General features: G+C 38.8%; 2 protein-coding genes across 4 annotated transcripts; one reads left to right on the forward strand and one right to left on the reverse strand.

Moving 5' to 3' along the window:
* Nucleotides 1-374: 374 nt before the first annotated feature.
* LOC135112178 (telomerase Cajal body protein 1-like) lies at nucleotides 375-8,776 on the reverse strand. Of its 3 annotated transcripts, none has more exons than XM_064026272.1 (11): nucleotides 8,603-8,776; nucleotides 6,039-6,804; nucleotides 5,461-5,555; nucleotides 5,151-5,277; nucleotides 4,638-4,724; nucleotides 3,951-4,087; nucleotides 3,454-3,537; nucleotides 2,244-2,359; nucleotides 1,690-1,819; nucleotides 1,162-1,288; nucleotides 375-681 (listed from the first exon to the last, which is right to left on the reverse strand). In XM_064026272.1, exons 2-11 carry the CDS (start codon nucleotides 6,791-6,793, stop codon nucleotides 504-506), a joined length of 1,836 nt encoding a protein of 611 aa, XP_063882342.1. In that variant the 5' UTR covers nucleotides 6,794-6,804; nucleotides 8,603-8,776; the 3' UTR covers nucleotides 375-503. The 3 variants fall into 3 exon arrangements, with proteins under 3 accessions (XP_063882342.1, XP_063882344.1, XP_063882345.1); XM_064026274.1 differs by having other exon boundaries at nucleotides 8,566-8,766; XM_064026275.1 differs by lacking the exon at nucleotides 8,603-8,776 and adding an exon at nucleotides 7,749-7,868.
* Nucleotides 8,777-9,226: 450 nt separating this feature from the next.
* LOC135112180 (anaphase-promoting complex subunit 7-like) lies at nucleotides 9,227-19,783 on the forward strand. Its single transcript, XM_064026277.1, has 12 exons — nucleotides 9,227-9,492; nucleotides 10,693-10,915; nucleotides 11,360-11,541; nucleotides 12,431-12,543; nucleotides 13,346-13,529; nucleotides 13,906-14,109; nucleotides 14,938-15,078; nucleotides 15,762-15,863; nucleotides 16,465-16,593; nucleotides 17,130-17,275; nucleotides 17,622-17,736; nucleotides 18,590-19,783. The coding sequence occupies exons 1-12, from the start codon at nucleotides 9,427-9,429 to the stop codon at nucleotides 18,656-18,658; spliced, it is 1,674 nt and encodes a 557-aa protein (XP_063882347.1). The 5' UTR covers nucleotides 9,227-9,426; the 3' UTR covers nucleotides 18,659-19,783.
* Nucleotides 19,784-23,145: the final 3,362 nt, after the last annotated feature.

The following is a 23,145-nucleotide window of genomic DNA, read 5'->3' on the forward strand; positions in this document are numbered from 1 at the left end:
TGACTGTACATTATAACTTGGATGGAAGAGTATGCCATCATATTTTCTCTAACTTGGATGGAAGAGTATGCCATCATATTTTCTCCATGTTGTAAAAGGCAACTGAAAAGATGATCACTCAAAGGGGAACTCAGGTCTGGTATAGAGAAATTTAGATGGGTAGGTCTAGAGAAAACCTGTTGAAAGAAGATGATCAAGGGGAAGACAGAGAGTGAGATGGAGGAATGGACTTTTGGTGTAACTGTAAAGGATGGGAGTCACAGAGGAAGATGTAAGGGACAGAAACAACTGGAGGAAATTCATACATGGTGCCAATCCCTTGCTCTAGGGAAAAAATGAAAGGAGGAGCTCTAGATGGGCTAAAAACAGTCATGTCACTTGCCGGCAAGTTTATTTTGCCTTTTAGAGCACATGGTGTCCTGCCCTATACAATGAGAAATACAGTGACAAGTATTATACATATTCAATAAAATACAAGCAATACAAAACACTTAAGTTAAAATCTATGACTCTCCAAGCCACCACAATTTAACAGTATTCTCTGGAAGCGTTCTGCTGCTGGTGAACAAAACCTTTGGCTCTTCATTTTCTGAGCAGGAGCCCAAATCAGACTCCGACACAGGCTCTGGGAAGTGCCGCTGTCCCGAACTGGTGGCAAGGAGTGGACAGTAGGGGTGGATGCTGAGGAGAGGAGGTGGTCAAATGAGATATCCCCATGGCTGCTAATAGTTCATAGTATAAGCGACTGCATGTCACACTTAATTCCTTCACTATGATGTATAATTGACAACATTGGAGGCATTGCACAAAGTCATGACAGACATCTACAGAAAAGGGAAAAAAATTGAGATAATACATTTTCCATTTACTACCCAGCAAGAGGTTTAGCGACTTTAGAGCAAGAGAAATGTTCCAAGAGCAGTTTGTGATTAAGAAAACATGTGCCAAAATGCAGTGAAAGAGTTAACTTGGCTAGAAACACTTATGAAAGGAAGGGAAGCCAGATGTCTCTATTCTCCACAATAATCTGTCCAACTTTCTTGATGTCATGTACAGCAAGTGATTCACACACTGGCAATGTTAAGTGATGAACATGGAAGTGAAGGGCACTGAACATAAGTTAGCATTTCAGTAATAAAGACAGACAGGCCACATGTGTACCTTACTCCGTTGGTGCAGTCTTTGTGGGCTGTGAATAGTGATGTTGGTTCCTTGGTAACACTCGCATCAGCTGCAGCCTCTTGGTCATCTTCCAGGTCCCACTTTAACACATAGCCTCTTGTGTCTCCTGAAAAAATATTATCTTTATGTGATATATGCATCAAGAAATAAGATCATGATGATGACAGTTGTGGGGTCTGGTATGTACATGATCAAACGTATAACTTGTGAATAATTCAGTATCATTTCTATGTAACACTAGAAAAACATTAGTAAGATTATGATGACATGATGAGCTTTAAAAGATTAGATAAATTTATGGATGGGGATGAGAGTGGAAGTAGGTGGGTATATTTCATACAGGAACTGCCACATGTAGGCCTGATGGCTTCTTTCTCCTTTCCTTATTATCTTATGTTTTAATAAACTTAATGGTGGTGGGATCTGTTATATGCAAGATGAAACATGTAACTTGAAGAATTTAGTACAATTCTTACAAAGTACAAGAAACAGGATATCAGTACTTGCCAGAAACAAGGAACCTGCCATAGTGTTGCTCCAAGTCAAAGTATATTCTCTGGCTTGTTGAAACTTCCCTGCCATAGCCACACAACAGCATTCCTGGGTTCCTTATGTCCCAGCACAGGATCTCATTATTCTACAGGAATGAGAGGCACTTAAAGAATATATATAATTATAAAAAAAAAATACAGCAAATAGAAAAAAGAGTCAGATGACATGACAGCTGAAGGACATCTAAACTGAAAGCCATTAATAGACAGTCATAAGATCTCCCAAACATATCTATACATTCAAACAGTATTGAGATAAAAGAATGATCTCTACCTCTAGTATTATATTGTAAACTGGTTCAATGCAAATCTTTAGGCAGCATTATCTATCTGTTTATATACAAGACTAGTTTCTCGTATAAAACACACTCAAGATGCCCATGTGGTAACACTTAAACACACACACACACACACACACACACACACACACACACACACACATGCATTCCATGATATTGTGATCTCTATTCATAGTCTCTACAATTGTAGCTAGCACTACAATTAAAGTACCTTGCGAGAGCCAGAAAAAAGCTTGGTACCACACGAGGAAAACTTGACTTGTGTAACGCCACCAATGCTGCCTTCCATTCGGCAAAACAGGTTGTTTCTCTCCAGGTTATAGAGGCCTGCAAGAGAGAGAGAGAGAGAGAGAGAGAGAGAGAGAGAGAGAGAGAGAGAGAGAGAGAGAGAGAGAGAGAGAGAGAGAGAGAGAGAGAGAGAGAGAGAGAAGTGGGATTGGGAGATATCAATTACAGTATTTGATGGCTCATAAGACGCACCTTTTCTCCAAAAAAATCTCAGGAAATGAGCCTGCATCCTATGAGGCCAAAGTTCAGCACTGAGGCAGTGGTTGGTGGTAAATCTATGGCAACAGAGGCTCTAAAATCAAACCCCAGACATCTTCACACATGTCAACAAAGTGATGACTGGTACTGTGCCACAAAACAACTCTTTCTTTCAAGATAACAATATATAATAGGTCATACTTACCAGTAATTCACATAGAATGACACCAGTCAGGAAGAATTTGCCTAAGTGACCATGCACCACGCATTGCATGTACCAAAACAAACATGTGGTTGGTTATGCACCGAACCTGGTGACATGGGCAAGCTTCACTGAGTTCTTTACAGTGTGATGCCATTACTCCTTGAGGTAAGACACACTTTCTTACAATTAAAATTGCACCTATCTTTTAACATTCTTATAAACAAACTTTATTACCCTGTAGTCTCTCACAGTCACTGCCGACGCCATATGCCAGGTACATGCTTACATCTCACAACAGGATTAGTACATAGGCTACTAGCAAATATTAAAGTTTTTAAATGCAAAATATTGGGATCTAATAATGATCTAAATGCATGTGAGAGTCTTCAAATGTCAGGTGAAATCCTTCACTTCATATTCAGAGCTTAAATCCATTCATTTATCTTTTTTTTCACTTCAATGTCTGCCAAAACTGGGTACATCATATAAGCCCATGCATCCTATGAGCCATCAAATACGGTAAACAGCTTAACAGTTTCCCTGATGAGTGTGGTTCAGTTGGGGTTTTGTCTGCTGACGAACATACTCGAGCAGGGATGGTGTTTCAATTCCTCACACATGATCAGTTTCCATGCATCCTCCACTTTATAATGAATCATCACACTTGCCTACTGATCATGTGACAAGGGCTTTAGTTATGCAAGATTCAAACAAGTGAACCTCATCTTACCAATAGAGCCAAGGTAACTACCGGCGGCAAAGACAGAAGGCAGCTGAGGGTTGAAACTCATGCAGGAGATTATCCCCGGCTGGTCTGAAACAATCATTACTCATTTCAAACAGACCAGAAGAATGAAATCTATCAGAAAAATTAGAAAACTTGACAAACTGTCTCTGTGGCCATTGAAAACAGAATACAGATTGTGCTAATATATCATCAAACATTTCAAACAGCAGAACAATGGAATCAGAAAAATCTGTAAACCTGACAAACTATCACGATAGCCTTTGAAAATAGGATATGGACTTTGCTAGCATATTATTACACATTTCAAACAGCATAGCAATGGAATCATCTATCTCTGTGGCCCTTGACAATAGGATACTGACTTAGCTAACATATCATTACAAATTTCAAACAACATAGTAAAGGAATTCATCATCTCTAAATATGCACTTTGTTAAAATACCACCACCTTCACTGTATCAGGCATTGGCAACACTCACTCTTTGCTTCTATCTGTTCAAAGACTCTGCCCGGCCGTTGGGTGTAGAAAGTACGGAGGCACTTATTGAAGCCTGTCACCAGTCTTGAGCCATCTATGTTGAACTCTACACTGTAGGCTGCTACCATTTCATCAAGGCTGCAAGGCAACGATAGTTGTTATGTAATGTTATTGTGATTAGTGTGAGGGAGTTCCAATCATTCACAGTATCCAGGATCAAAGGTTGTGCAGAGAGCAAGTTTATTTCAACATAAGTTTATATATATATATATATATATATATATATATATATATATATATATATATATATATATATATATATATATATATATATATATATATATATATATATATATATATAGCAAGACTGCCTCTCCTGGAAAGGAGGGTAGCCAAGACAAGGCACACAACCTTCACATTCACACTCATTCACACCAATCCCTTAGTCTCTTGTCTCCAACAAAGAACAGAAAGTACTCCTGCTCTCACTTAACAGGGATGAATCACACAGCTTGGACTGCAATTGATACAAGCTCCAAACACTGACAGGAAGTAGAATGAAGGGTCGTGAGTGGTATTTTAATTCTTGACCAGCAGTCATATATCAATGAGATGACTAAATTTGAACAGCAAGGCTTACACCAAGGCTAAAACAGAATTTGTCACTGTAAATCCAGAAGCTACTCACTGGTTGTACGGGTGATAGCTGCCTATCAGGCTGCCATTCCACGCATCCCATAAGTGGACTGGATGGTCTCTGCATGTGGTGGCAAAACTGAAAAAAAGTAAAAGGACATTGTACATTAAATTTTACCCTCCAAGAATCTGCTCTTCCACCTAACAAGCCAAATTTTTTGTACGACTTGCAAATGGAGACAAAGCCCTGTATTTAGAAACACTGCTCTCTCACCATGAATATTTTCCAAGACTACAAAGATAATTAGCTGAATTCTCAAGAGTGTTTCTCCTGTTAGTAATGCAGAGATCTTGTTTATTTGTCACTAGAACAAAAAAAACACTTTTATAAAGCCGTTTAACTTCAGCTAGAGCCTTTTCAAGGTAGTGGAGATGCAGCACATAAGTGTTTCAGATTGTAGTGAAAAGTTATCAGTAGCCAGAAGTATTCTGATTTGGTCAGCTGTGACCAGTTACTTTAGTTCCATGCAGCAGCAAGAGCTGCAGGTGACACATGGCACCTTACCAGCAGGAGGATGGCAGGTCAGAGCGCATGAGTGGGTACCAGCAGTAATCATACACTATCTCCTTCTCCCTGACAGTCACCGCAGGCTTGGTGTACTTCTCAGCCTCCTCTGCAAACCACGACTCACCTAAGGAAAGTTGAACATCTCAAATGAGGTCTTTTGATACAATGAATTGTAAGGAAGTTATTAAGATAAAAGATAATGAAAATTAAACATCTCAGTTCAAATCTCTTGGTACACTGAATTGTAAGAAAGTCATTAAGATAGAAGATAAGCTGACATGTTCTCAGAGCCATTAATAATTCTCACACTGAAAATGTCCCTGAACCACTGGCGTGGGAAGGTTGAACAAGCGGATCTTGGAGTCGTTGGCTGTCACCAGCAGACACGATCCATCGGGGGACCTGAGACAAGATACACAGGGAACACGATTCAAAATAAGAGATTCTTCACATATTATGATGCTCACCACTAAAACTAACAGTGTGCTCCAGATGTGTTATTATGAATTGTAGAATAAGTTTTGATATATGAAGAAAATCAACTTGCAGTGTGCTCCAGATGTGGTTTTATGAATAGTACAATAATTTTTGATATATGAAAAAATAAACTAACAGTGTGCTCCAGATATGTTGTTATGAACTGTAGAATAATTTTTGATATGTGAAAAAATTGAGGTAATCAAATCTGTTTAAAGCAAAATAAGTGCATATAGGTAAGGTACTACGATGGGTAGAGATCTCTTTTACCATGTAAGGCAATGGAATGAGAAGAACTGCAATGTGGCACAACTAATTCATGGACATGATATCAAAGGTCCTCCTACCATGACTCTCAACATAAAAGGAAGACATAAACAATAAAAAGATCCATGGTTGGGTACTAACCATTTACATCCCTTGGTGAAATTATCATGTGGCATCTTGAATTCTGCCATGTAATTCAGAGCCATCAGTGGACTAGCAAAGTTGTGTCTAAGAGGTGGTAGAGGTGTTTCATCTTGCTCCTCGATGGGCTCTCTTGAGTCATCCTTTTCTGTTGCATCTGATACCACTATTTCCTCACAGACACTCTTGCTCACGCTATTGCACTGCTCATTTTCAGTTCTCTTTAACGTTCTTTCACTTGGTTTATGAATGTCCATCTTTTCAACTACAAATTCTTTGGTTTCAAGGGCACTGGTTCCATTTTGTATAGTGTGAGTCTCTGCCACAACTCCAAACTTGGCCAGACTTTGGGGAGTCAAGACAGCAGCAATTGACCCGTTGTGGTTTGCTGTGTGGCTTGCTGTATGGCTGGCTGTATGGCTGGATGCATGGCTGGCTGTGTGGTTTGCAGTGTGGCTTGCTGTGTAGCTTGCTGTGTGGCTTGTTGCATGGCTGGCTGTGTGGCTTACTGTGTGGCTTGCTGCATGGCTTGCTGTGTGGCCGGCTGTGTGGCTGGGTGCACAGCTTGCTGCGTGGCTGGCTATGTCTGAATTGCTGTCGTCACTTATTACCATCACCTCACACTCCTCCTCCTGGATGATTCTCGGCTTCCCTACAGCACGGATGTTCTCCAGGAGAGCCCCCACACCTGTGCCTTTCCTCAGCTCACTGGTCTCAAGTTTCAACCGCTTATTGTTTTGAATGACTTCCTCCATTGTAACCACACCTATAAAGTGACACAATGAAATAAAAAGACCATTATATATATATATATATATATATATATATATATATATATATATATATATATATATATATATATATATATATATATATATATATATATATATATATATATATATATATATATATATATATATATATATATATATATATATATAATGGTATATATATAATATATATAATGGTAATACAACTGACTTAGCTCAATCTTTTTTATTTTGCTAAAGCTTCTGACACAGTGAACCATCAAATACTTTTTACCAAACTTCAATGCATCAGTACTGAAGGTACAATCTTAACCTAGATTAAAGCTTTTCTCATCAATAGATCTATGGAGGTTGTAGTGGATGGCTCTTACAGTTCTTCCCTCCCTGTTACCAGTGGAGTTCCTCAGGGCTCTGTTTTGGAACCACTCCTTTTTCTAATCTATATAAACCACATATCTGCTGACCTGATATCAAATGTTAAAATATTTGCTGATGATCTAAAACTGAATCTGTTAATTAGACCTTTAAATCTATCCTCTGCTCTGCTTGATACATCACTTGTCCAAAGAGATATTAACACTCTCATAACAGTTGCAGAACTTTGGGATCTAAGAGTTAATGCTGACAAGACAAAAATTATTAGGTTTGGTGTCCCCTTTGTGTCACCTTTGATTTACATCTGAACTCTTCCTACCAAATTAATGGCCAATCTCTTTGCATAAGTCACAGTGTTGATGATTTTGATTTAACAACTGACTCAACTTTGAAGTACCACAATCACATCTGTTCTATTGCTTCCAAAGCAGCAGGTTTAGCCAACAATTTGCTAAAGTCCACACAATGCCGCTCCCCAAAGTTTATGGTCACCCTCCTCACTACCCATTTACACCCACTTCTGGAGTTTGGATCTACTGTCTAGAATACTGGTTATGTCACTGACCTAAAGCTGGTACAATGAGTACAATGACAGTGGACAAGGAGGATTCAAGGTCTGGAGAATATGTCACATGTTCAGCGTCTTATGGATCAGGACTTATTTTCAGTGAAGAGGAGACTGTTACAGGCAGACCTTATTAAGTGTTAGAAGATTTTTCATGGTCTCTCCCTAATTTCTCCTACTGATATATTTACTTTGGCTACTACTATTGGCACGAGAGGACATCGTTATGGAATCCTTGTCCCTTACAGTTGTTGTGATGCCAGGCATAGATTCTTTTTAGTCAGAGTAGTGAAAATCTGGAACTTCCTTCTCAACAATGTGGCAAAATGATTCTCTTGATGGTTTTAAAAAGTGACTGACTAACTTCTTAAGTGACCGACTATTTGATTTCTGATGCCAACCTGCCAACACTTGTTATGAGCTTATAGCACACTTTCTAGCCTTTTTTTTTTATTGTTACACATCCCTTGGTGATTCTCTTTTGGGCTGGCGTGCTAGCCGTAATGGGGTGCCCTGTTGGAAGTCCATCCAAGTAAGAACTCTTTTGGCTGAATTCTTTGGGACTGCCACCTCAGTGGATCTTTGTTTCTTTTCCTCACCTTTTAGTAGTCCTCGGCCTGAGCCCCTCTTATTTAAAATATAATATCTAAATAAAAAGATAACAAATAAATAAATAAACACGTGGTTACATAGACATTACGGAAGGAACATTATCACTTAATTTACAGTCACCTCATTTAATCTTTAAACTAACATTAAGAATACAGACCATGTCACCTTATAAATTAATAAGAAAACATGAAACAAGACTAACTACCTGACAGGTACACCTTTCACTTCAATTATTTACTAACTGTATTGCCAGCAACTGTATTGCCTTCCCAAATGTTCTCCTTTTTCCTTAGTGACCGTTTCTTCAAGTCCTTCAGTCGTGGTGCTTCAATTTCTCCTTATTTTTCCTGTATTTAAGCTTTGTGTTTTGTGTGTAGTATTCTTTTCAGTGTTTTGTTGATGTCTCGAGTTTGGTTAAGACTTTTCAACAGTTTCCTTTTCAGTGTCTCTTTTCTGCTTTCTTCTTTCCTCTAGTACCTCCTAATTTTCAGTTTTGTCTTTTGCTGCATTTTTTTTTTTTTTTCAGCGTCTCCTTTCCTAATATCTTATAATATTTTCTAGAGAGAGAGAGAGAGAGAGAGAGAGAGAGAGAGATTGTTTAAATGATCCTCATACAATCATCGTAGCCCTTATAACATAAAAACTAAGGGAGAGAGAAATAAATGAAAGAAAAAAAGAAGAAGAAAGGAAAACTAGTAAAAGGAAGACGAAATCGCACCCCCCCCAAAAAAAAAAAAATCAAACACAAAAAAAAAAAAAAAACAGGAAAAGGAAAATAAATCCTTTTTTTTTTTTTTTCAAGGAAGAAAAAGAGGGAAAGAGAAAGGGCGTATGTAGAAGACAGGCGCCGTTAGAAAGACAGAATTCAGAAGTACATCTCAACTGAACTGAAACTGAACATCAACAAACCCAAGGCAGCGGAGACTAGAGGAGGGAGGCCCAGCACACCATAGCACAGCCCAGTCCTGACCAGCCACCGTGAACTTGAGGCATTGAGAGGAAGGTTCAAAGACCACACCACCTCTTAAAAAAGAAGAAAAGGCCATTCAGAGGAAATACAGACGCCATGTATCTCTTCGAACAAATCAAACTGCTTCACGATAATGGCTTGCATTCAAACCTCATTGCTCTGGTACGCTTGTTTTTATGTTCTTTTTGTTATGATGATATTGAACTAACATTAGCGTTGCAGTCCGAGGGCTACGTTAACGCTTCCACTGCGATACAACAGTTCGCAGCAAAAACAATACATTTGTCAGCATCTACAAGAAAGAAAATGATAAAAAAAATAATAAAATAAAAAGTATAAAAAAAAGGATGGATTTCGCAGTTTGTATTCAGTTTAGAGGTGGCTGTATAGAAAGAGGAAGTGTCTCAGTGGGGTTAGTGATCAAGGAAAGATGTACCAAAAAGGGGTGAAATATTAAGTTAGGTTTCTATTATCTCAGTAATTCAGTGTGACTGCTGATCTTTTCACTGTGTAGATCACGAGTGGAAGTAAGTAGCCAGTGTCTGGAAACTATTAGGTCAAGGTTTTATTGAGTGTTTTGGCAGAATTAAATCCATCTTAATCTGGAGTAGGCACACTAGGTCAGTAGTTACAGGTGATACACCTGCCCATGTTGCTTACTTGTATCAGAGGTAAGACACCAGGACAGGAAAAAGGATGACAAGACACACTGACAGACACAGATGATAATGAAGACCCATTATTGGTTGTCCTTGGGAATCCCACCACTTCTGTTGTACAAGAATATGGAAACCCTCTTATTCTGCCATAGTGAAGGGAAGATGACAAGACAGACACAGAGATGATAACCAAGACCCAGCATGGTTGGCCCTAAGAATCCTGTCACTTTGTTGTATTCTTCTGCCCATATTCTGTTCATCTCACTAATGCAAAAGTTAGCCAGTATTCTCAGCCATTCATCCTTTTTTCTGGTTAACTCTGTAACTCCAAGTCTGCTTCTGTATTTTCTCCTTATGACTTGAACTCTTCCAAGAGGGAGGTTTGAAGTGACTTATTCTCCAGTTTTGGATAATCCTTTTGACCTTTCTTTTTTTCCCCCTTGGACAGTATCCCTCTTGCACACACACACAAAAAATTAAAAGCATCTTATTTTCTTTGAGCAAAGTAAAGTAATCAAGCCTCAGAAATGTTTGTCTTTGAGAATCCTGTCATTTCTATTGTATAACAAATATGAAAACCATAGATATGATAAACAACACCAATAATTGACTTTAAGAATCCTGTTACTTTTGTATAAGTAATATTAAAAAAAACATATAATTCTACCACAGTGAAATAAAGACAGTGTCTCCTCCACCACAGGGCAGCCTGGTGCTTTCTGTGGCAGAGAACCAGCCCGAGAGTTATCTGCTGCCAGCTGCACGTTACCAGACCCTGGTGTACGTGGGGCGGGCACTGCAGAGCTTGGGGGAGTACAGGCGCGCCGAGGCCACGCTGAAGGAGGCCCTACAGTATGCCAAGGCAGCCGCCAAGACCAAAGTGGCCAAGACAACTGACATGTTCAAGGAGGGACTCACAGAGATTGGTGAGAGCATCAATTGTTTACTCCTCATTGATATCATGGCTTGTATACTGTAAGACAAAGCAGAAAAGTTCACTGGTAGATGGCAGCATAGATACATATGCATATGTTGGTTTGTGCATTCCTTCAAAAAAATAGGATATCACTGTATGTGAAGATGTATTATATTTTACGTACTCGCAACTTTACAAAGGTAATAAAACTGAATAAAACTGAGCGTCATTATGGCACCAGAACACTTCACATTGATAGTCAGCTTTGTTACCATGATACTTACATAGGCTGCAGGTACACACCTAAGATGCATGACTTAAGTACTAATTAACGCTTGGACTGTTGATAACACTCATCGTTATTATTGTTATATTCAGTAACCAAATATGTTTGTGGAAAGTAACCTTTTATGTCTGCTTGCAAGGCACTGTCTGACTCTCCCATGACACACAGATGTGAAGTACGCCATGGCAGAGTGCAACATGGCAGTGCGGCAGTACAGCCAGGCCCTCACCGTGCTGGAATCCATCCCGCAGCGCCACCGCACCCCTAAGGTCAACATGAGGATGGGCCGCCTTTACCAGCAGGTGGGCATGGAGCGCCCTGCCATCACCGCATACAAGGAGGTGCTCAAGGTAATTGTGGCCTTGCTTTGTGTGTATGACCTGATGGGGTAGCCCAGGTCACAGGGGAAGGTTATCACTGGATTTGACTAGTGTTTGAATGTCATTTCTTCTCATTTTTCTTGACCTGTTTCCTCCCACAAAGCATAATAAGACTGTGATGGAGTTAAATTTTCTGTCTTGCATTTTTTTTCTTTTCTTTTCTTTTCTTTATTTTTTGAGAGATTATTAGGTTTTTATTTGTTAATACTGAGTTTTGCCTTAAAAGTACAAGAACAAAATGATCTCATTTGTATTTATAAATCTAGCTTTTGTAAATTAAAATGGATCCATATCTTCCTATCTAAATCTCTGGCTGCATAATAGGATAGTCACTGACACTTGCATATTAAAATCAGTCCATGTATGTACCTTCTTAAATCTCTGTCCTTTAATAGCAGTCATTGACACACACACACACACACACACACACACACACACACACACACACACACACAGAGGAGGTTAGGGACTGACCCTTCCTAAATCTTTGCTTCAATATTAAGTCACTGACACACACACACACACACACACACACACACACACACACACACACACACACACACACACACACACACACACACACACACACACACACACACACACATTGAGGAAAGGAAGATGTTTAAACAATACAAAGAAGAATAGTTTTCCACAAAGACACATTGAAGTTAGAGATGAACTAGAAGAGGAGATAATATTGGTGATAAATGTGCACAAACTAAGGGAAAAATTCGACATGTGTAGATGTGGATGTGGGACCACTTAAGTTCATTTCTTGTAAATTGCAATTAGGAAAGTACAACAATGTAAAATACACACACAGCAGTTAAGGAGTGATTTAGGTACTTTTGTGTCTCAGGAGTGTCCCCTGGCCTTGGAAGCTGTCCAGGAGCTGCTGAGCCTCGGGGTTCGGGGTGCTGAGGTCGCCTCTCTCATGATAAACATACATGGGAGTTGTGCCGGAACTGAGTGGTGAGTGCTTCTGTTGACACTGTCTGCACTACATCTCCACTCCTTTCAAGAGGCTCTAGTTGAAATTACATGCGTTTCTACGGATGTTTTTATTCTGGTGACAGGTTAACAAGATTTATACATTATTAAGAGGAGAAACACTATTGAGAACCCAGCTGATCACCTCTCTGGCCTTTGAAAATAGTCGTAGTGAGAGAGTAAAGTGCTTCAGAATCCAGGCCTCCCTGTCTCTGTTAATACTTTCTTGATGTCAGTACTACAAGTAGGCTTATTATTATAATGTCACTTTATGTTTTTGTTTCCCTTGGTCAGTCTTTTCATATAAGGATGCCTTAAAAGGACATGTATGTGAATACTGGAGAAACTGTGTAGAAAAAATAATTTGACAGTTAGGTATTGAAGAGAGCAATGTTTGTATAGTACTTTCCCCAGCAGATATAGTACTTGTGTGTTATTTAAGTACTGTGAGAGAAAGTAATGATTTTAAACAAAAAGGTGATGATGAAAATGATGGTAATAATGATGCTGTTTCTTGTGTTGTTTTCTCTAAATGTAGATGTATTGGCAGATTACTATTTTCCTAACTGCTTTGATGGTGATACTGTCTTAAGTAATTTTTTCTTCAGTTTGCACATATAAGTACATTACCATTTTTCTGATGGTGTTTCAAATATTTCCAGTTTGCCAGTGTGGGTGAAAAGTACACATATGCAGCTTTTTTTTTTTTTTTTTTTTTTTTTCAGGTTACATATACAACTACTGTGCATTACCATTTTTTGTGACTGTTTCCTAATATTTGCAGGTTGTCAATGTGGGTGAAAGGACATGCATATTTACACAGTAGGGACTATACCAATGCCATCAGTTCTTTCAAGCACCTCGAGGAGAACTCTGCCCTGAGTCGTAATGTTGACATTCTGGCCACCTTAGGGGAAACTTACTACCTTGCTGGGGACTCCAAGAATGCACTCACCTACTTACAAAGGGTAAGAAGACACAAGTGTTACTTCTTTCGCTGTTTCCATAGAGTCAGGGCACCATGTACAGATTTCCTGTAATTGTTTCTATCCCTTGCATCTTCTTCTGAGACTCCCATCCTTTGCAGTTCTACCATAATTCTATCCCTCCATCTCATTTTCTGTCTTCCCTGCGATCTTCTTCCCGCTTTTAATTGGTTCCTGGTCTTCATACAACTGTTTACTCAATTCATCTTTCACTGTTTCTCTGGAGTGAGGAGTTGGTGCCATGTATGAGTGTGTTCCAGTTGTTTCATTTCCTTGCTTCTTACTTTGTGACTCTCATCCTTTGTATTTCTACCACAAGTACATGAGATACTAAGGAATGTTCTTGTTCCTCACACAGGCTCATGTACTGAACCACCTAAACCTGCGGGGAACAGACCTGCTGGCGTGTCTCCTGGCTGCCGAGAAGAGGAACCGTGAGCTGGAGGAGCTGGCCATGTCCACCACAGCAGTGACAGACACAGCCCCTCAGCCCTGGATCACAATGGGCTACTACTGCCAGCTCAGTAAACGCACCACCAAAGCTATATATTTTGCTCATAAGGTAGAGCTTTCTTACGTTTTATTTTAAGTGATACTCAGTATTTTTTTTTAATTGTTGGAAGGTTGATGGGTTGAGTCATGTTTGCCTGTGTTCTCTGGTAGTTAGGTTCTGCTCAGTAAAAGGGCCACCAAGCTATATATTGTGCTAAAAAATTGGGTTTGTTTTAATTTGTGATTTTCAGGAAATTGTTAGCTGTTGAAAAGATTATGGGGTGTCAAGTTTGCCTGTGTACTTTGCTAGTCATGTTCTGCTCTGTCTCTGGAACACAAGATTGTTGAGTTTTCTGAACATAATGGTTAGGGACAGGAGGTTCAGAGGGGAGTGTGCAAGGGTAGTGTATGAAGAGGAACTAGTGGAGTGAATTTTGTGAACATAATGGTTAGAGACAGGAGGGAAAGGTTAAGGGTGATGGCGCGTGCAAGAGAAACATATATGAACAGGAACCAGTGGAGACCTTTCTGTCTTGGTCATTCCCTTGATAGAGCTTTGAAAGATGAACACCTGAACAAATTAGGTTAAACTACTTCTGCTACTCATAGAAAATAATGAAGACAGATGATCAGTAGAAATATTAGTGTCTTTAATTCTTATCTCTAATTAATCTTGCACTCATATAGATTGAGGACAACAAATGAAAGCAGAATTCTAGTTTCATTGTGTTATGGAATTAATCTTACACTCAGCACAGTTTGAGAACATAAATGAAAGTAGAATTCCAATTTTATCAAGTGTTACGAAATTAATCTTCCACTCAGCACAGTTTGAGGGCTTAAAGTAGAATTCCAGTTTCACCAAACTTGATGCACTAAATTATTGAATGTTTTCCAGGCATGCTCAATCAACCCCCGCAGTATTGAGGGTCTGCTGCTGAAGGGAACGTTACTCCTGGAGCTCAAAAAGCTGCAGGAGGCCGTCATGCACTTTAGGGAAGCTATGCAGATCGCACCACATCGATTTGAACCCCATAAAGTAAGATGCTCCTGAGGTTTTCTTCAAAGTAGCATCATCTCTCTTACATACACACACATACATACCAGGGCTGTCTCCACCAAAAAGAAGGGTAGCCAAGACAAGGCACACAACTTTCACAATCACACTTATTCACACCACTCTCTTATCCCCCCTTGGTCCCCAATGGAGAAAAGGAAGTACTCCTGCCCACGCTTTATGGGATCAGTTGGAATTTTTTTATTTATTTATTATTATTATTATTATTATTATTATTATTATTATTATTATTATTATTATTTTATTTATTTATTTTTTAAATTGTGTGTGTGTGTGTGTGTGTGTGTGTGTGTGTGTGTGTGTGTGTGTGTGTGTGTGTGTGTGTGTGTGTGTGTGTGTGTGTGTATTGGTTTCCTGACAAATTAGTTGTTTGCATGTTATTGGTACTGATCAATTTTAGTTTGTATTTCATGTATTTATTCAGCCTTGGTATGTAACGTATCTGACAATACAAAGCCGTGTTAATTTTGTTTGTACTTTATCTATGTATTCAGCCTTAACTCACAATACAGTGATTAAGTTAAAGTTTTTTTTTCAGAATTATTTGTGAGTAAAACATTGTGAGAATTACGAGGCTGACCATGACAATGACAAACTCTTGCATTCATAAATCTAATGCCTCTTTTTTCCTGATGTGTTTGCAGGGATTAGTTGATTGCTATCTCGCCATGCATCGGTCCAGAGAAGCTGTGGCCATAGCCAGCAATACCTGTAAACTGTTAGGTCAAACTCCACGTGCCCTCACTGTGAGTACAAGTTGTCTGTCTTCTAAAGGAGTCATGGAATCAGATGTGCATTAAAAACACATTCCTTTAATTCTTTGATTGCTACAACACATTTTTTTTTCACACTAATTGATTTTACTGGGCCAAAAAATAAACCTGCACAAATTTAATTTAAATTCATTCAGGTGTCTGGTGTTATTCAAAACGATGCCCTAATCTTGCACTTTGCTATTTTCTTGAGTAGAAGTCACAGCAGTCAAATTAAAGGTTTACAAGTAGGATAAGAAAAAGGTGATAAGAAGACTCAGGCTGAAGGAGAAGTATTATAATATTTCTTCTTAACCACATGTCTTCTGAGAGAGAAGAAAGAAAAAAAGTGTAGTTGAAATGTAGGAGAATAGTGTACTATTTCATTCTGAGTTTCTATATAAGTTTTACTTGTGTCTCCTCTCAGTGTGATAAGTTTGGTAAGGACAAGTGTTGTACTGTTTAGAGGACATCACAAGTCTTTACTATGTCTGAGTTTACATGTCATTTCTCCCACTTGTGTCTTATTTTGGTGTGAGATTTGATAATGAGTGTTGTACTATTTAGGAGACATCATCAGTCTTTCTCTCCACAGTTGTATGCATCCGTTCTGGTCAAAGATTCACTGACAGTCAGCAAAGGGAAAAGTTTATTAGAAAAGGCATTGAAAGAAGACTCATATCATCTTCCAGCTGTTTATCTTCTCTGTGAACTGTATGAACAGGTGAGTGGTGGCAGGTGGAGCTGTTGTGTTGTTCTGCTGGCCTCCCACCCTACTTTTCCTTTTCTATTGCTTTCTCTGCCTTATCCTCTACATCCCTGTTAATTCCCTTTTGTTCCAGGCTGCCCTCACCCAGGAGGTTTATGGCCCTCTTCCTGTTGTTGTGTCCTATATCCGTGTTTTTTAGATTTCTTCTCCAGTGTTCCCTCATTTTTGATATCCGGTGTGAATTTCTCTTCTGGTGACCAGCTTGTTTTCTCCTATTTTGTCCATCCTCTAAATTTTTTTCTTTCTTATTAACTATTCTATCTTCTCTTCTTTCTTATGGTAGTGTGGGATCACTACAGAAAGAAAAGAACATAAGAAAATAAGGGAAGCTGCAAGAAGCCATGAGGCCTGCATGTGGCAGTCCCTGTATGAAATATGCCTACCTATTTCCACCTATTATCCCCATTACAGTAGCCACATTGGTTATAGTTGCAATAGTCGCTTATGGATACTATTTACTACTCCTTTTAACATTTTATCGTACGTCACAGGATTTGCGATATGAGTCGGCAATTGAGTTACTAAGGAAGCAGGTGGCGGTGCAGTCAACGAGTCGCTTGCACCAGATGTTAGCAGATTTCTTCTCCCGGGTGCACGACGAGGAGAAGGCGGCGCACCATTTTGGCATCGCCCTGAAGTGAGTGACCAGCAAGGGCAGTGACACATGTCTTCATATAGGGTCCAAGCAAAGCTAATTTTGTCCTGGCTCCATATCTATCTTAATCCATTTTCTCTTAAAGTATGTGTACACTGCCGTAATTGCATCTCCAGATGTCTATAGTTCATTGTGGGATACTATGTTTCTTGATGTCACCAGAACACATACTCTTCCTGATCTTATTTTTGTGTCTTCTCAAATGTCTCTTTCTTCCATTTGTGGCACCAAATCATCTCTGTGTGTGCCTTAACCTCAGTTATCATTCTTGTTATTCAAGCATTGGTTTCAAAGCTTGTTAACAGAGTGGATATCAAATTTACTCCAGCCATGAGCCAAGCAACACCAGAGCACTAGAGGGGATGCAGAAGATGGAGGCTGCGCCAGATGCCGTGGAGACGCCTCCCTACGACATGGAGGTGGAGGACATAGGAGACTCGGAGGTGAGCTAGGATTCCTCTGTGACTCCAAGATGAAGTAGTAGGGATGACAAGTTTTCATATATAGAAATGGGCACACAGTCTGACCAGGTTGAAGGAATTTTGCCATTGTGTTCCCTAGTGCATCATAGAACGTTAAAAGTGACGTAGCAAGTAGACTGGGAACGCTTTCTATATTCTTACTTACACAGTGAAACAAGACTTGATGCCATGTCTCAGTTACCTCACTTCAGTACTTGCTATCTGTCTATTTATATACCAAGCTGGCAATCCCACATGGGGTGGCCCAGAGAAGACACTTCTTGCACCTTTTCCTTAGAAAGAGGGGTTGGCACCATGTACAAATCTCTTCCAGTTGTTTCTATCCCTTTCATTTTCCCCTTTTACTCCCATCATTTGTAGTTCTACTGCAATTCCATCCCTCCATCTCACTTTCTGCCCTCCCCTCAATCTGGTTTTCTTTAGGTTCTTTTAATAAGTTCCTGGTCTTCTGTTCTTATTAGGTGACCAGACCATCTCTTATTTTCATATTACCACTTCCATAATGCATTCCACTCCTGGTCTCCTCACTTCTTCATTTCATAGAAGTATTCTGAGTAATACACCCATTATCCTCCTCAACATTCTTGTTTCTTTATGTTAGAGAGTTGCATGTAGGAAGGAATTTCTCAAATAGTGTGGTAGACAAATGGAATATACTCAGTGATAAGTTGTTAATGTTGAGTCATCAGACAAATTTATAGATGGAAATGAAATAGATATGTTTTATACAGAGACTACCACATGTAGTATCACTTATTTTCTTATGTTCTTATGTTCCAAGCTTCCTAAAGGTTTGATCAACTGTCTGTTCCAGGGGGAGGTGGAGGAGAGCGACCTGGAAGCCGTTTGGTCTGATGTAGATTTCTCATTCAGTGGACAGTAGCACACGTCTCCCTGTGTGAGCCGCAGCACTGCCCTGTGAGTGATGCTGCTGGGCCACCAGTGTGCTGTGCCCTCATCCCACCTGTCATGTGGAAGCCTCCCTGACTCACCTCACTGACATGCCATGCTGGATGTCGCCACTGTCACTGCCTCCTACCATTGTCTGCTGGATCAGCTGGGAGGTTTGTGCAGATACTTAGCATTGTCATTGTTTACACCAATTGACCATAGTAAGAATATTCCCAAAATATGCAATAGTGAGATGAAGGCAATGGTTGAATGAAGGTTATCTGTAGTGCTGGAAAATAAGCGATTGGTTACACTAATGCCGTATGACCATAGTAAAAATAGTAACAAAATATGTAATAGTGAGATCAAGGCAGTGGTTGAATGAAGGTTATGTGTGGTGCTGGAAAATAGAGTAAACTAGGATCTGAGGCAAATAAACACAAGTCACATCAGGAATGCAAGCAGTGTGGAAGGAACAGTGGGGGATGAGTGAAGGCGGTTCCTCTTAATGGAATGGAGACTAAACGTCACACTGTACTTGAATACTTTAAAGAACATTTTGTATTTGATGCCATTTTATGTGGAAGTGGAAGGCCAGCAATCTTGCCTGTGTGTAGTGTGTGTCTGTGCCTAGCGTATGTATGCATAATGCATGAGTGTAGTGTGTATGTGGGGTGTGTGTAGTGTGAAAAGTGTGTGTGTGCTAAAAGAGACTGTACATGTTCTTTATCACACCCTAAGGACAAACTAATGAAGATTTTTAATAATAATAATAAACAATGTATCAAGAGACCAACTAATGAAGATTTTTAATAATAATAATAAACAATGTATCAAGAGACCCCTGTGCAAGCAGTCCCAAGGCCTCCCAACCTCTGGGTAATAGATAAATGCCAGAATGTACACCTCAGCACCTGGTGGAAGGCTGCAGCTAAGCAACACTTGAAGAGCCAAATACTATGTTAATATCTTTTATTTATTAATCTTAAAACACTAGTGAATGGCTTTCATGTAACTCAGCACAGTGATTCAGGAGCTGTACATATGACTTGGTATTTCCTTGTATGTTTACGTGATAAGATTTATATTTATTTTGTTGAAATATGATACAACAGTACTGCTACATATTATTAACCTTTGTGGGTGCAGTGCATTATTTTGATTTTGAGTGTTCCTCCCAGTGCCTTACATCTTGCAATCTTCCCACATCATGTAAGGTCAGGAAAAAAACAATTAGGGCATAATATACATTACAGAAATTCTTTATACATTAAATATTAATGATTTTTTACACAGTCAGAATTAACCACACATAATCACTTCCTTATTGTTTCCACTCTCGGGTCATCTGGGCGATACACTGAAAAGAACAAGAAAATATAAAATTAGGCCACAAATGCTGAAGTAAATTATAAATAAATAACCTTAGATTAATCTATCTTTCAAAGATTATGGTGATTCTCTACAATATTCAACATATAGTCTGTAATGCAGGTAGCTTTTCTTCTTTCCTTTCTTAAATATGATATCTATCACTTGGTCTGTCTTCCATTATCAAAAAAAGAAACCAGGGATATGTATCAGAGTTGTGCATATTTTCATTTGCAGAAGATAATGTCTGCAATTATAGATATGTGTTTATGGAAATTAATGGAAGCAAGGAGCAGAAACAACTGGAGAAGACTCACATGGCACCATCCTGACTAGGGAAACAGTGAAAGGAGTAGTAGTAGTTTATGGATATGAATTCTGAGTATGAAGGTGGTAAGGAAGATAAATATGGAATGGAAGGTTTTACCAGAGGCAGTGCACAACAGGAATGAATGAAAGCAGGTAAGGAACATCACATGGATAAAGCTGAAGCAGGAGGAAATGAACTCTGGTATGCACAAATAATAATGTTATTTGTATAGTGTTCAAAAGGTTTACAAGAGGCAATGCACAACAAGAATGAATGAAAGCAGCTGTATGGATAAAGCTGAAGAAGGAAATTAACTCTGGTATGTACTAACAGTGTTACTTGTATAGTTCTTACATCATCCCTGAAGAAGTTTGACAAGTGGTGGTCAGCATCCAAATACAGACACAACAGTAGCCACTCATTAAAAAGATTAAATGCAAAGTTAAACCATTTACACTGAATGCTAAGACCAGTCAATGCTAAAACTTATTAAAATGAGTACAGTGATCTAAAAAACACTGGTCAACTCTGATTATGTGTCACTTACTTGATTACTCTGGAGATTCTTACATGTACTCATTATAAATGAAAAGTTAAACCACTTATACTGAATGCTAAGACCAATAAATACTAAAAGCTACTAATTAAAATAAGTAGCGACCTAAAGCCATTGCCCAGCTTTGGTTGTCATTTTTATTATGTAAGAGGGGCACTGGCCAAGGAAAACAAAAAGGATGAGGAAAAAAAAAAGGCCCATTGAAGTGCCACTTCCCAAAAAATGGTCAAAAAGAATCATTCAAAACTGGAGGATGTGTCTTGAAATCTCCCTCATGAAAGAGTTCAAGTCATAAGGAGGAAACACAGAAGCAGACAGGGAGTTCCAGGGTTTAGTTGATTACTCTAGATTCTTACCAGTGTACGTGAAGCGGTACTTCTTCTTGTCTCCATCTTTCTTGATGTATGTGTAAGCAGAAAGGCCCATCAATCCTAAGCCTGTGGGCGTGGAGTGTCTCTTAGCCAGTACAGGGTATACTGAATCAAAATTCTCAAAGTAATCAGGACAGAACTACAAATAATGTGTTCAAGCTTAACAAAGTTAGATTTTAAAAGGAGATAAGAAGGAACTGGTTCGTAAATAGAGTGGTATATTTATGGAAAAGACTCAGTAACCAGGTTTTTAATTACTGGGTCATTAGGGAGTCTTAAATGTAAGTTCACTTAGGTAATGTTAGTCAAATATAGCTTTGGTCATAATGGGGACAAACCTAGAGTAAAAATTTAATAAGCTGTCAGTAGTATCTTTCACTTCACTCTAAACTTATACTAGACTTAAAGAAGATTGAGAAATAGCTTTGGTCTCTAGAAATCATACTCTAAATAAACCTTCACTAAACTTAAAAAGCTTCTGAGGTTAGAACTTTCAGCTAGGTAACCTATTCCTATGATCTCCAATAACTTTTTCCTATTAAGTTAGAGAGGATTCTGGTCAAGGCTATAAAAATAAATCAATAAATAACAATGAAGGTACCAGTCTCCAAATAATGTAGTCAATAGGGTTATCAGATAATATTGAAAGAGAGTGTAGTCAACAGGGTTATCAGATAATGTTTGAAATATCATTCGAGTTTCCATTCAAGAGCTAGTTAAGTTCAAATTAATTCAGCTCATTAATTTTATTCATTCATTGTGATGACATGATAAAAAAAAAAATCATCATATTTAAGGCAAGAAATAAATACTCAATCTCAAAACTAATAGGCATTTCCATAAAATCTGGGATATCCAAAATCTGAGGATAAGAGTTGTGTCCCTACATCCTCTCACCTAACACCATGATGTAGGAAGACGCCATCACCTCAGGGATCTCATTCCATCCCTGCCGGTACAGCTGTGCCACTGTGGGAGTAGGAACAGGGTGAGCGTGGAGCCAAAGCTGCACTCAGGTATAGAAACCTCAGGAAGCTTTCTTCTCAAAGTAGTACCAGTAACTATTGAAAAGTTGATATAATTTGTTCATATCTGATCCTCATCTTATTCTATTCCTTCACAAATGTTCCTAAGCCAAACAAACTCCATCCTGAACAGTTCCCCAAATCTAACATTGATCACTCTATGGAGAAATATTGTGGGCGAGAAATATTTCTTCCTTAAAATAGCACAAGATATTTGTTAGGGTGAAATCATTAAGGAATCTGTGGCAGTAGGAGTGACATATCAGCACAAACACGTACACTGACACATCTTTTCTTACTTAGCACCTAAACCACTCCAATATTTGACATTAGCTAACAAATTCTTATTCACGTAATAAGTCAAAATGAAAGTCCAAACACCGGATGCAGTTTCTCCTCCACACACACGATTACTTGGCACATAAGCAACACCTCTACCTGAAAACTTATTCATATACACTAAACCACTATTAATATGCACAGACTCCCTATTGGCGAAGAAATAAATGAGAAAAAGTAGTTTGTTTACGTGTTCTTCTCCCAGCTGATGCCGCCATCTTGCCTCCTCTACTAATGGAACTTGGAATTTTTTAATATTCATGATGATTTATACCGTGTGCTGCTGCGTTGTATCAAATGGTATTTCTAGTTATTTTATATGGTATCTGTTGTTATTATTATCTGTTTATAGGAACAATATTTGCGTTTTTCTCAATCCGGAAACTCTACCAAGAATTTAGTTCACTCCTGATTAAATTTTCTCTGCCAGAAAAAAATACATTTTAGAAGTAATGAATGAAAGCCACCATGTAATAAAACAAATAAATGAAAACAAGGATAAAACAT

This window comes from Scylla paramamosain, chromosome 23 (genome assembly GCF_035594125.1).
Source record: "Scylla paramamosain isolate STU-SP2022 chromosome 23, ASM3559412v1, whole genome shotgun sequence".
In the NCBI taxonomy this organism is placed as follows: domain Eukaryota; kingdom Metazoa; phylum Arthropoda; class Malacostraca; order Decapoda; family Portunidae; genus Scylla; species Scylla paramamosain.

Bases quoted from the DNA above. Each gene is read 5' to 3' on its own strand.
- LOC135112180 (XM_064026277.1), top strand. From the start codon at position 9,427: ATGTATCTCTTCGAACAAATCAAACTGCTTCACGATAATGGCTTGCAT. The intron at 9,493-10,692 runs GTACGCTTGTTT...CCTCCACCACAG, and splicing joins ATTCAAACCTCATTGCTCTG to GGCAGCCTGGTGCTTTCTGT. The intron at 15,864-16,464 runs GTGAGTACAAGT...TTCTCTCCACAG, and splicing joins AAACTCCACGTGCCCTCACT to TTGTATGCATCCGTTCTGGT.
- LOC135112178 (XM_064026272.1), bottom strand. From the start codon at position 6,793: ATGGAGGAAGTCATTCAAAACAATAAGCGGTTGAAACTTGAGACCAGT. The intron at 5,556-6,038 runs GTTAGTACCCAA...ATCTTGTCTCAG, and splicing joins TTCACCAAGGGATGTAAATG to GTCCCCCGATGGATCGTGTC. The intron at 2,360-3,453 runs GTAAGATGAGGT...TCTCTCTTGCAG, and splicing joins TAGTTACCTTGGCTCTATTG to GCCTCTATAACCTGGAGAGA.